At 41.0% G+C, this 14,806-nt stretch overlaps 1 protein-coding gene across 3 annotated transcripts in view; it reads right to left on the bottom strand.

Annotated features, from left to right (window-relative positions):
- The window catches only part of GOSR1 (golgi SNAP receptor complex member 1), a 67,934-nt gene that overhangs the window by 20,171 nt on the left and 32,957 nt on the right, over positions 1–14,806 (bottom strand). For all 3 annotated transcript variants that reach the window (XM_037880349.2, XM_037880350.2, XM_037880351.2), the window contains one exon: positions 2,984–3,013. In XM_037880349.2, coding sequence (XP_037736277.1) covers positions 2,984–3,013 — 30 coding nt within the window. The remainder of the gene's footprint in view (positions 1–2,983; positions 3,014–14,806) is intronic.

The following is a 14,806-nucleotide window of genomic DNA, read 5'->3' as shown; positions in this document are numbered from 1 at the left end:
GACAGGGCCACACGCAATTAGCACAGATTACAGAAAAATCTACTATACCATGTTCCTTTGGAAAGACTGCAAGGCAAAGTGGATGAGCCTTGGCCCTGTTATATCAGAGAAAGGTTAGAGCCAAGGGATGGGCCGTTTGGGGAGCGGGGTGGTGGGGGTGGGGGTGGGTGGGCGACGACACAGGACGGGACATTTTCCTTCCCTCTCTCCCATCGAATAAGTCACTCTATTCCTAGACAGAAGGCAATTTCTCCCTAAAGTAAACAAAGTGTATTGACAATCACCATCAGAACTGAGGGACTTTTTGCAAAATCCTAAGAGAAATACTAAATTAAAGGTATCTATGGAACTTTCTACTAATCACTGGTCGGACAGAGCTTACAGTCTGATGTATGCTTCAAACAATACTCTACAAAACAATGCTTCAAAAAGTATGTATGGCAAATGAAAAATACAGTCACTAGTAAGCCCTTGTTTCCTATTTTGAGAAAATGACAAAGTTTGAAAGTGGAGAAGAAAATCCGAGAACACTAAATACATGTTTAAATACAGACAGATATTTATGTTTAAATCTGCCCACGGCAAGTGAACACTGTCCCCCAAAAGAACTGCCATGCAAGGCATCACATCCCACACATCCCTGAGCAGAAATATGCTGCTTTAGAACACCTTGTGTCACGTAAGAGCTTTTAACAATTTTTGTAAAAATGGATGGAGAGTTTCTGAAATGTCCAGACTGCCTTGGGGAAGCTATACCTCCATTAGTCACGGAACAGGTCCAGCACAAGCACCAGCACAGCAGAGACCATGACCCCCTCCCCTGCTCATTCCTGTGAAGGGACCATACAGAGGAGTTTGCTCTCTGGGCTTATTCACTCCTTAACTTCTCTATTGGGACTGCCAACCAGGGGGACAGTTAGTGCTAGCTGTGTTGGTGGGTTTGGTAATGTGGCCATCTGCCCACTGGTAACAGGCCTGAAGTCATCAACAAAGGCCCCCCACAATCACAAAAGGCACTTTCCAATGTTTCTATGTCGACTACTTAGTAACAAACCTTTAAAAAAATTATTAATGGTTTTGCAGCCTTCTGAGTTACATCCAAACAAAGAACTACAACAGATGCAACTCTTAAAGACAGACAGGCATTAGTAGCCAGATAAGCTAATTACATTGCAGTCACGCAAGGAATCAGCATTAAAACAGCCTCTTCTACACAAGTCCGTTTGTTTTAATTGGGCAGCAATGGACAATGCTCTAATTAAAGAGCTGGATGATTTTCTAACTGGTAAATTCCATTCAGATGCAGTGGGTGTTACCACAAATTAACATCATACCCGAATGTTTGCAATTACTGGAGAAGGAAAAGGGCAAAACAGAAAATCCATTCTGACCTTAAACAGAGCCTGAATTCATAGAACCACAGAATATCAGGGTTGGAAGGAACCTCAGGAGGTCAGGTATTGTGGTACAATACCTGAAATGAAGCAATGCAAATTAAATTACATATCCTGGTAGCTGCTGCTTGTGGCTACCAAACAAACCAGATTTACATAAGATGCAACAGAGAAGCTCCTTGGCACCCGATGGGATGGGGAGCCAGCCCCCTCTTTAGAACTAATGAACTGTACAATGATGAGTTCAGGAACCCAGATTCCCAGAGGCAAAGTTCATCTGTTAATGCAACAAACACACTCCCACTAAGTAAAAGCAAAGAGCTCAGAACCCAACCATTCAGTCAATAGACTGTAGGCAATATCACATCACAAGTAAATCTCCCCACAGGTGCTGAAACACAATCCAGAGAATAGGTGGGGGACTCAACTGCTAAAACATTAGGTCACTTTGCAGAAGATCAAGACTTCAAGAATCTCAGGCCCTTTAGCCCTCTAGCTAGCAGGTAGCAGAAATGTGGAGCTGATGCTTAGTTTTCACAGGATGGGGAGAGTGTCAGTATATAAATGCTTCTTAGCAAAAGGTGTTTTGAGCAAGGCGATGAAATGGGGGTTTAATCAGGAAAGCCAGTTTTTGAAGGTGTCCAGATATTGAGGATGTTGAATCAAGCAAGTGGTGCTCATGTAAACAAATATCCATCTTTCTACGTATCACAGTGCTGACCACTCTAATGGTTTCTGTTAGCTTGATGCACCTCATAGTACATTACTGTGTTTCAACCCATTCCCCCATTACACTAATTGTACTGAGCTAACTGTACTTCAGCTTGCTAGCCAGCCTTTAATGGACACACATCACATCTTGCTGCACCTCTCAGTAGCAGTGTTGATCACTTATCCCGTTACAAGCATTATCTGAAATAAAATTTTCCCTTCAAAAATTTTTATGAGAGACAATCTCAAACTTAGGACTTATTTCAAGAACTCTTAATTATTTGATTGCAAAATCCCAGTGTTAGATGGCCGATTGGAAAGGGCATGTAAGAGAAAAGTAATTTATAATGCTGGAATATGATGCTTGAGAAATCTGACATTGAAATTTCCAGTCCAATGCAAAATGGTAGATTTCAACCACACAAATAAAAATAAAAAAATGATCAATCACACAATAGTAATAATCACCCAGGTATTTGCTTGCAAAAACCTCCTCTCTGATATGAACTGCAATGCTAAGGTAGCGAATGTGGTTACGTGTTATAGAAGCCATGTAGCACTAGTTCCTTCATTAGCGTGCCTGAACACGACTACACTAAATTGTATGCCATATTTTAATAATTAATATCTATAAAAATCTTTGCATAAACGTCTAAACTGCTAAATTAAAATGGACAAAACATTTTAAATGACAGCAGTGCATTGCTCTAGAATGGGTGGATGGAATCAAACAGACCTAATTTTATTTGCAATACACTTATATGACTTAGGTTCAGTATGGATGTTGTATACATAAAATGACTGATTATTTTGAACAGCATCCAGAGCTAATACTGATTCTATAAAAGATGATAATAAATTAGTAAATCCATTCCTACCTTATTGTTTCTTCTATCAGCCGATCCGAGCTGGAAGCAAAAAGAAAACTATGGTCAAAAAAAGTAAGAAGCACTAAATATTTTAGATCAATACAAGCAATGTTTTTCAGAATACAGCCCTTTACCAGTTAGCCCTGGTGGTGAATTATTTGGGGGGCCATTCAAATGAAGAGTTGGCCCGTATAATGAAAGTCTTAGCAGAAAATACAGTAGAAAGCCTTAGCAGAAACATATTGAATATATTTGTTGGGCGAGAGCACAACCTCATCCTCTCCGCTATCTCGAATCTTGGGCAAGGCCCAAATGGACCTAATATAATAACAGTTGTCAACATGGTCAAGACATAAAAGCTGAAAGTGAATTCCCTTTGACTGAAACTACACAAACTGGTTTGGAACTATTCACTGAACAGCCTGTGCACTCCATGATGGAAAAATGGGCCATGCTATTTCTGAGACTGGCACACAGAACCAAGAAGGGCTATAATATCGATATCCTCAAACTATGGAACTTCGAACTTGAGAGCCATGCACGTGCCTCCTAGCTGACAACTGCTACTCAGCAAGTTCCATTGTACATTCCTAGGAATATAAAGCCCACAGCAGAGCTCTGTGGAGACAATGTCACGGAGAGGAACATTTCATTTAAACATAAAAGCCATGTGAGGTTAGCGAACAAACAAAATGCCTGGAACATTCAAATGATTGTTTTTTCTATAACTCAGGTTATTGTAAATACCCAGTTTCATTTCAAAGCTATATTTTATAGCAAGTCACAAAACACTGAAAACAGAAGTGTCTCGCAATAAAGCAGGTAAAACTTTAACGTAGCAGTGCAATGTATCTAGGTTTTTATTCCACACTCATCTTCATCATCACAATATTTCAGTATCTGTCATCAGGTGATGCTCCATATTTCTAAATTTAAGAATATCTAGTCGAGTATACACCTTTTCTAAAATGCACAATTAAATCAACAAACACTCAGCATCAGCTTAGGAGTGTAAAAAACAGAAGAAAAAAAAATCTCTTGACCAGCATGAATTAACACAAAACAAAACAAAAATTCCACCCCTCTCCCCAAATCAAGGCAGTACATTCAGATCTATGTTGTAGGACTTAAGTGCATTTCTTCTCTTTGTTCCATACATCACTGTTGAACAATTTACGTGTCTTCATCTTACACAATGTTTATTCCACAGAACTACATGAATTCTAAAAGAGATGCTGAGAAAGGGAAGCGTTTGCTACTTTAACCTGGCGTAGAAATCAATCTGAAGTTTTTATTTAAAACAACACACAGTCCTCCACAGTAAAGTCGAATTTATTGCTGCCAAAGTAAAAGGGGTATGGGAAGTAAAAGAGGTACGGTTATTCTCACCTTACATTCTTTTTGCTCCCACTCACTTCCAGGACTCAGTTTTTCCTTCAATTAGCTCAAGAAAATAAGTTTCCATGAGCCATCTGAAAGCAGAGCTGAGTTCTGCCTCCTCTTTGCAACAATCTGCCCAACTTGAAACTTTACCAGAAATCCCCACATGTACGCCCTATCACACTAGTGTGATCACACCCAAGTAGAAACTTGTGCAGTGTGTGTGTATATATATATTCACTCTCCCAGAAGCAGATGCTAACACAAGATGTCCCGATTTGTCTGTGTTAAGGAGAGTGAAAACAAACAAGTTGCTATTTTCAGTGTAGTCCGTGGCTTGGGTTAATATTATGAAAACATGGAGAGTGACTACAGCCAGCCAAAAATATTCAGTGTGAAAAGAAATAGAGAGGACTCAACCGAGGCAGTCAAGATTGTAAGGGTGTAGTAAAAGTGGATTGGTCCCCATCAGCCTCTAAAATAAAGTCACTCAAATCAGTAGCAAGTAAATTAGAACAATCTAAAAAACCTGCTTCTTCACACGATCAGTAGTCAGTCTGGGGAGACAGCCAAATACTGTAGTTATGGAGACTATGTAAAGGTAGCCAAATATCAAGTTTCAGGGCATCCACTAATCGCTGGAGGAGATAGGAAGGAAAGAAAAATTTCTCAATGGTACATAACCAATTTGAGTGTGTTCCTTTAGAACACTGATATCTCCTCTAACTCCAACAGGTGGATTGTGTGGGTGACCCAAAATGATGCTGATCTAGAGGAAATAAGAGACTAAATAACAGATGGAAAGCACAACTGTGTACATTTCTGAGTTTTTGTATATTAACAATGAAAAACACATTGCAGAGTTTGTGAAGTGCAGAGTACAAACTGGTAACTGGACACAGTGCGCATTTATGAATATTCTTTGGAGCCAAATAGTCTCATCAGTGGTGTGACATGATCATTTGTTTGGGTGTTTGGTTAGGAGAAGAATTCCAATCAGCGTTACAGGCACCCAGCAGGCATCTCAATGTCTGCTACTGTCTACAATTAAACAACCAGGCAATGCTGTTATACCTAATGGAAATGCCAGTTTTAGTCTGCAGGTATTTTTGTCTCAAGGACGACTGCTGCTGCATACATGAATGGCAACCTCCCTTCCCGCCCCACCCAAAAAACACCCCCAAGAAAAAACCCCAAAAGTTTTTGCAAGTGTAAAATGTATTTTTGCAGACCTCCTCTTCCGCTGTTCCCCATGCCACAAATGAATAGGGTCTGATAATTCAAGACCCATCCAAGATATAGGTAAGCTTTATACCATCCATTTTACAACTGGATATATCAAGAAACGGAGAGGTTATATGATAATTCAAATAACTTAAAAGCCACCCATGAAGTGCTCTTTGGTGGTGTGTTCAGTGAAAGTGAGACTCCCACAAAGTCTGGGAGGGGCCATAAGCGGCCACATGGTGCCTTTAAACCAAAGGAAAGTTACAGCCCTATTTACAGGGGCAAGATGTCGTCACTGTCAGCCTCTGGAGCCTAGCATCACGAAGTGTGGGGGAGTCCAGGTCCTGCACCCCTCTTCCTGGGATTCACCATGACTCTCAGCCAGCAAAACAGAAGGTTTATTGGACAATAGGAACACAGTCTAAAACAGAGCTTGTGGGTACAACCAGGACCCCTCAGTCAAGTCCTTCTGGGGGGCAGGGAGCTGAGACCCCTGCCCTGGGGTTCCCTGCGTTCCACCACCCAGCACAAAACTGAAACCAAAAACCCCTCCAGCAGGCTCTCCCCTGCAGTCTTTGTCCAGCTTCCCAGGCAGAGGTGTTACCTCCCCCCTCCCTCTCCTGGCTCAGGTTATAGGCTCTCAGGTATCCCATCCCCAATGAAACTCCCCTGCCACATTCCCACAAGCCGTGCAGCAGTTTAGCAACCAGCTTCATCACACAGAACTGATATACTTATCAGATGCAATATTTGGTTTTAATAAAACTTGGTTAAACCTACAGCCAGATTCAAAATGCTGACAGATCACATCCCAGTTCAGTTCAATGCACAGGAGTTTTGACAGACTACGCTTTGGGGTGAAAAAAGGTTTTTCTATAGCAATAACAATTTACTATAAAAATATGTAACTCTTCAAAATGAATTCGTGCATGTCTTTTATTTCTATTCCCATTACATCTGATTACCAAAATGTGTATAAACAGAATCTCTTTTCTAATTAAGTCTTCTTCCAGTTGGATGAATCTCATGCTGTCATAACAGAGTGCATCTGCTCTGAAGCACTTTGATCACAAACACAATGAGTCAAGCAATAGGCAATGGATTAGCTTACTTCTACTGCACCTTATATCCCAAAGCACTCCATAAACTATCCACACACATAAAATCACTTCAACTCCAAAATAAAGCTAACTCTGTGGTGAAGACTGGCAGAGGTGGATATTCTGGGCTAACACAGCCATACATCTTTCATCACCTACACCATTCAGGTGGATTAGAAGAAAACTCCACCACAAAAAATGTTACAGCCATCTGAACCGAAGTAACAAAAATGCAGCAATTCTTCATTTTTATAAACGGCAATGATTTTCATTTGTTCCAAAGGTATCAGATGCATGTGAAAGTCTCTTCAGAATGAATGAAGCACAGCAAGTAAAACTGACTTGTGTAGGACAGAACAAACCAGTCTTGGTGTTCTTATACTAGATGGTCTAGACCCCTCTATTCTTATCACGTAAATCTCCTTGAAGCTGGGAATTCATGCAAATCTACTGCACATCACTACTTCAATATATCCTTCATCTCAGTTTTCCAAGGTCACGCCTTCCTTTGACTGCCTCTCACTGCGAAGCTGAACAGATTGACAGTATTTTCTAAAGCATACTCCAGTCACCAACCTGCAACACATGTACAAACCTCAGCAGAAAGTGAACTAGGATGTGTAGTTATGCAGTTTACAGTCACTGTTACTCAGCTGCTTTAGGACTTACATTTTTTCCTGACATTTTGCCCATGACTCTTTAAAGAGATAGCAGTAGTTTATAGACAAGATCAATGTATTAGAAATCTTAAAGTTTAAAAGAAGTATGAAAACTTAGGTAAGCTTTATACCATCCATTTTACAACTGGATATATCAAGAAACGGGGAGGTTATGTGATTCACCCGAAGTCCTACAGTACACACATGGCAGTCAGGAAAAGAATCCAAAGTCCTGAAACTGTAACTACTAGACCACAGTTCTACATTTAACACAAGTTACTTTCACAAGCTGGTATTACTATGCGCATACACTTCCTGGAATTCCATCCAAGAGGAGAGGATGGCTAATGCTTCAACCCACTGTACTATCTTGACTCTTCCTGAACATTTGCTGCATCTCAGTAGAACATTTTATGTTAATTTCTACTGCCAGGATGTTAGAACAAGGAAGCTTGATTTACAGTGTTTTTAAATGACAAGTTTACTATTTTTATATAATTACCTACACTTTATTCTGCTCAGAAATTAAAATGTGAAAACAGAGAATTTAGTATGGTGACTGAAAACTTGCACTTGTAGAATGGAGAAAATCTAAGGTTATCTGCTGACTTGTGCAAAAATTCTTCAGAGCTTGATTTCAGGTGACTTCAGTAATTCAAAGTACATAAAGAAAGCATGGCAGAACAAAATTTTGCACTTTGCCTGCTTTGACTCAAAATCGTGAGTTATTTCAACTGAAATGTTTAATTGAAATACTTTAAACATTCACAGATCTCTAAGGAAGTTAAATCTCTACAGGTAGCTTGTCTAGTTCTATTCAGACACTACTTGTTTGTGATGAAATCAGAATCTGATGTGCTGAGGAGGTTTTTTGGTACAAATGTTAAAAGGAACAGAAAATGTCTGATCAATATTTTAGGAAGCATGCTCTGTGCTTTACTATTAACAATTTAATTTTGTTCAAATTTGATCTAAAGATGGAAGGACATTTAAACCTATGCGCCAGGTGAAAAACAAACGAGACAAACTATACATACTAGTCGTACAGAATATGAAAAGTATGCAAAGTCAAGAAAAAGAAAATAGTTAAAACAATGAATATGAACCTAAGTAATTAGTAGCTAACTGAGGTATGAGGTAGTTAATTTCCCTGCTTAACTGACAAGCTCAAACATAGACAAATGGGCTCCTTATAAAATATCATGACTTTGCTGTTCTGTTTTCCAAATGAAAACTGCAAATCTGGTGGACATTACTCTGTGAACATCTAAGCAAGCGATGATTGTTCAGGGCAATATTACTCTGATTTGCCATCTGTTTCAATATGCCAGGAATTTTTCACCTGTCCACACAGATGGAGCTTTGACAAAGTCATTTAAAAATACCTCTGAAAGGAATGATGAAAAGATGCTGAGACAATCAAATATTATAGCAGATGGCATGAATCCAACTGTAGCAATAATGCATATGAAATAATCAGGCCTTCATGCAAGTACTGTAACAATAGGAAAGATCTTCCAATTTGTCATCCACATAAAGACAGATATAGATCAAGTGAAACAAGAGAGGGCTTGGGGGAGAAGAACCCTGCTCACAATACAAAATTTTTAACCACCAAATATTCTGCCTCCCAAGTCAGGTTTGCCAGCGAAATAGCAGTGAATTCAATCACTGATGCCGACTGTCACTTCATGATTAAAAAATGGGATAAATCTTTGTCCTATTCAAGCCAATGAGAATTTTGCCACTGACATCACTGGGACCAGGATTTCACCCAGTGGGTTTACTTGAAACGGAACGAAGTTATGTAAGTGTCAGCAAGACAGTTAATTTCTACACACCTCAAAGTCCTTTTATGAAAGAAGGCTAAGGAGGGTACTTTAACTTCTGAGACACAATCAGATGCTTCAAGCATAAACTTCAGGACCCTATTTCATAACAGTAAGAATCATTTTGATATAAATGAGAAAACACAGGGTAGACTGGCTAACAGCATTTTGCTGGCTCTTTCTTTTCCTCTCTTTTTGTAGCTGGAGCTCATTTCATTTGTAAAGCTAGTAGCTTTACTTTGTTTCTCCTTGTAACGGGGTCACTACACACTGCAGGTGTGCTTCCTTGCATCTAGTCTGGGAATGCAGCTCGCACTACAGCAGGTGCCCCTTGCTACTCATTGGTTGCTTTGCAACAGTCTTTGTTCCAGTAATTTGGCTCTCCAGCCAGGTCACTGTTTGGTCCACCCCTTCTGAAGTTACACGGTTCAGCAGGACCACTGTCCAAATGCATTTCCAGATTGGTCAGCCTCACTTTGGCCTGTGTGCCACTATCTTAGTGACTGGCAGGGGAACCCAGGTCTCCCACTATACCAGGTTCCAGCCAAGAGACCCTCTACCAGCAATCTAGGCCCTCAGTCCCCATCCCCTGTTGCTGTTTCCCTGGGCTCCTTCCTACCAAGCCTCCCGATCCTCTCTTTCTTGCTTCTGGGTTTACCACTGGAGCTTACTCTACTTCCATGGCTACTTAACCCTTCCCAGCCTTGTGTTAGACTCCTTACTACAGGACAGAATCCCACTGCATACTCTCCCCTTGGGGCTTTCTCCTGAGTCCGGATGACCTCCCTCCTTCCAGGAAGTGACTGCAGATTCCAGCCCCCTTCTGCTTTCAGCCCCTTGACTTTATAGAGCTGGCCTAGCACTTCCTTAGCGGGGCTTCACTCTCAATTAATCCTGGCCCTCTCTTTCAGGTGATGCCAGGTGACCCAACTGGCCTCTCATGCCCTTGTTAACCTTACTGGCTGGTGTTGGGGGCACAACCTATCTTTCAGTTGGAGGAGTGTGATTAATTGCCAACCTGGATTCCACCAAACTGCTTGCATTAGATCATTTCTACATTCACAGACCCGGATCACCAGGCTAGGCAACTATAAGCTTCAAGGAATGTAATATTACAAAATGCATTTAATATTACAAACATACGGACCAGGAGAAAGCATACTTGACTTGCACGGCCAGCTACTCAATCATTTTGAAAAAAACAAGTGGAGGCTCTAAAGTAAAAAGCTCTGGCTGATCAAAAGCAAAGATCAAACATCTCTCTTGTTTTGAGCAAAAAGAAAAAAAAAAACTCAGATCATTCAACTTTTTAAGATTAAGTAGGGAATGAAAACTAGAATACATTTTATTCTGTGGTAGTGAACAAAACGTTTTGTCCACCAAAAAGGAAACTAAAAATGAAATTAAAATTTCCACCTTTGTAATGCTACTGTCCATAAAAGGAAACACCGTAAAAAGAGCCCCGTGCAAATAACAGGAAAGTCCTTGCTGAGCCTCTAGCCAAGTACTGGTGGAAGCAGCAGCTTGAGGTATGTGAAAAGCATATGACAAACAGGGGGAGTAGGGGGATAGATTTGACTACAAAGTATAAATCTCAGGTCTCCACCATGACAAAATCTGAAAAAGAGATAATCAGTCAAAAAGGTAATGACTTGAGATGAAATGAGTGTTTTCAGGGATAAATGGTTCCTTATACTGAAACGATTTTGAGAGCAGATGGATAGAGGTACAAATCTCTGAGCAAACCGCAAGCTTGCAGGTTTTGCTTCATATATTAATTAAAACAAATTCTTGAAGATAAAAAGGCTCAGAGTAACAGTTTTCAGACTTTACTTTCTCATAGGCATAATGAAAAAGTTTAGAATGTCTGCAGTTCTCAAGCACAAAGACCTGCACAAATATCCTGCAGGCACATGAGACATTAACATTAAGATATTACACAGATATGCAGAAATCTTGATTGAACACCCTATTTACAGACTCTAAACATCCAAGTGGGCTTCTTCTGCAGATCACTGTAGTGTGGAATTTAACATTTGGTAGCCAGAGAGTTGCATGAAGATTGAGAGCAGACACTAAACTGGTAGGGAGACAACAGAGCAATACTGGCACTAAAGAATTTATCTTCTAATGCAACTCCCATCAGCATAAGCAATCTGTTAAATCTGGAGTGAAAGGCATTGAAATATAATCCCTCACCCTGGCCAGTGGGCATACAATGTCACTGGGAGTTTAATTTCTTTTCAGATAGTCCACATGCAGTTTATGCATCATAAAAATATGCAAGTGAGAACAAATGGCAACCAGTCACTGAGCACTATGCCTGGAAATGCTTATAACAGCAGCAAGGGGGAAAGCCTCACATTTTAAATTCCAACAAAATTTCCTAGACAACTTGCCACAAATGCTTTGGCAGAATTATTTATTAAAATACTGGAGACTGAACAAGGAGCCACGCTACATGGTACATTCACAGGCAGCAGATGTTGGCATCATCTAACCATCTGATTAGACTAGTGTGTGGGGAAAATCAGCATTATTCAGCAGCTCAGGATACATATTATTTGCTTACTATTTATGATCTCTCCCATTCAGCCTCAATTCTCTCTCATACCCACCAAAATTGCCATCCAAATCTTTACAAGTTCTCATTTATAACTTCAAGGTAGTCCTTTCTGAGGAGCCCCTTGGAGCAAGGAAGTAAAGTGCTCAGATACTACAGTACCAAGCCCAGTATCAATACCTGCAGACAGAATACCCCACCTGTTAGTGCTGTATTCTGGGCCTAAAGCACTAAGAGAAACCTACTGATTTAACAAAGGCTACTTTTTGTCCTTTGAAGGGACCCTATAAGGCAGGGGTTGTCAATAAGTGGACCGTGGGACCATCAGATGCTTTTGAATGGACCCTGAAATCTTTTTATTTACTTATCATCATCATTATTGTAATTTATTATTTTCTTCTCTGGAGTCTGGACCTTGATCAAGAAATTTGGACCTTGACAGAAAATAATTGATTACCCCTGCTATAAGGCTACCATGAAGCCACCTATTTCCTGTCAGTTTCTAGTACACAATTTATCTGAGGAGGACAGTTAAAAGCCTAATATAAAAAGAGACTATCCCAAATCATCTATACCTCAGAAGTTAATTAAGTGAAGCAGCTGGTTTCCTATCACTAGTAAGAGCCCAAAAGTGATTGGCTGGATGGCACCAAGATCCCCATAATGAAGTTTCTGGAAGCTCTCTGCTCTTGGCAGTGCAGGTTCCTGGAGAGACTGACCCCCACTCCCATAATTGTTGTATATTACCCACAGGAAACATACTAAATGAACTAAAACAGGGACAGCCATTACTGTAAGTCATTATCACTAACCACAACTGTCAGAACAATTCCAGTAAATCACTAATGGACTATATCGGCTTTTCTTCAAGTTTTACATACCATATGCAGCCCCAACATTACAAGTGCTGCTTTCATTACATGTTGTAACCCAGGGAAAAACAGAATATATTTTTGGCCAAGAAACAATCAATACTTAATCATTCATATGCAAACGTTTTAAGGAGCAGCTTCACAAAAGCTGAACACTAACCTGACAAAAGAAATTGGGTCTATCAAGATACAACACTAGACACTAATTTGCATACACCTCTGAACAAGGGGACTGCACAAGTGCATCATGGGGAAGAGTGCTGTCTATTAACTGTATTCTTGCAGACAACGGATCATCATGACTCCCGTATCCCATTCCCAGTTCAAGCACTGACTTACTGTGTAAGCTTGGGTAAGACAGTTCACTCCTCTGTCAAGTGGGCATAATAATGTTTACCTATTTTATAGGTGGGAGAGACAAAGTGAGGGACTGCAAGATTAATATCTTCAAAAGGATTACTGTCCTGCAAACAACAGCCCTAAATGTTGCTCAGGGTATTAATGCAAGTCATTTCCAGCAAAACCAACAAAGAATGAAAAATGAACAATTGAGGTTTTTCTTTTAATACTGTTCTGTTCACAACTCTATTAAAAAAATCTCTGTAGAAAGCCTTAAAATGTGCTCTGCCTCCCCAATTCTGTGAATCTTCATCTGCTGTCTTTTTTTTTTTTTTTTTTTTTTTTTTTTTTTTGAGAGAGAGAGAGAGATGCAGTAAAGCATGGGGCTTCCAGCTAGGGATTTGGCCAAATTACTGATATAGCAACCATCTGCCCATTCATTATGTTTCAAAAAATGATTCCTATAATTGCAGGGTTAAATACACAACACACTAAATGTCTGTCAGTTTTAAACTTTAAAGTGCACTCTACATTTAAACCATCTGTAACACAAATTTGAGATGCAATTCAGTAATGTATGATGATCTGCAATGGTGTTTTGCCAACTTGATTTCTTGTAAAATTTCCTGCACTCTCAGGCTTGTCTTTTTATCTGCTGATAGTACAAGATGGCATTCTTCCAAAGGTGAAATTATACTCAATAGAAACAAGTCTCACAAGTGAAAGGAGCATTCTTCACGTTTTACCTGACAGCAAAGCTAAAGCGGCTGGGGATAGGGAGGGGGATGGAATCTAGTTCTTGTTACCAATGGGGATTTGAAGGAGATCACCTTTAGAAGGGGAGAGCCACTACACTATACCAAAATTCAGACCCCAGGACATCAAGAGGTCTGTTTCAATGGCCAATGAAATTCAATGGCCAATGTTATGCTGGAGGACTGACTAGATCAACGGTTCTCACCCAGGGGGCCACGCTCCCCTGGGGGGCTATAAGCCAGTTTCACGGGTGCATGGGGCCCTGCGGCAGAAGCCCTAGCGCTCCCCGTAGGGCTGAAAGCCCCAAGCCCTGGTGTTCCCATGGAGCAGAAACCCCCAACCCCCCACCCCCAGCTGAAGCCCCCTGTACCCAGTCCCGCAAGGCTAAAGCCCCAAACCCCCACCCAGCCTGAAGGCTAAAATCTGGAGCCCAGAGGCCCACCCTGGCCAGCTCTGTGGCTGAAGCCCCAAGCCGCCCCTTGCTGAAGCCCTGAGACCCAGCCCCGCAGGGTTAAGCCCCCGACCCCTCATGCCTGCAGCCAGGAGTCCCAAGCCCCCCCGCTCGTGCATCACAGAATCAAAGAATATCAGGGTTGGAAGGGACCTCAGGAGGTCATCTAGTCCAACCCCCTGCTCAAAGCAAGACCGATCCCCGACTAAATGATCACAGCCAGGGCTTTGTCAAGCCTGACCTTAAAAACTTCTAAAAAAGGAGATTCCACCACCTCCCTAGGTAACGCATTCTAGTGCTTCACCACCCTCCTAGTGAAAACGTTTTTCCTAATAGCCAACCTAAACCTCCCCCACTGCAACTTGAGACCATTACTCCTTGTTCTGTCATCTGCTACCACTGAGAACAGTCTAGAGCCATCCTCTTTGGAACCCCCTTTCAGGTACTTGAAAGCAGCTATCAAATCCCCCCTCATTCTTCTCTTCCGCAGACTAGACAATCCTAGCTCCCTCAGCCTCTCCTCATAAATCATGTGTTCCAGTCCCCTAATCATTTTTGTTGCCCTCCGCTGGACGCTTTCCAATTTTTCCACATCCATCTTGTAGTGTGGGGCCCAAAACTGGACACAGTACTCCAGAAGAGGCCTCACCAATATC

This window comes from Chelonia mydas, chromosome 17 (assembly GCF_015237465.2).
Source record: "Chelonia mydas isolate rCheMyd1 chromosome 17, rCheMyd1.pri.v2, whole genome shotgun sequence".
NCBI lineage: Eukaryota > Metazoa > Chordata > Testudines > Cheloniidae > Chelonia > Chelonia mydas.
The sequence above is the reverse complement of the archived record's forward strand: the minus strand, read 5'-3'. Positions and strand labels throughout refer to the sequence as shown.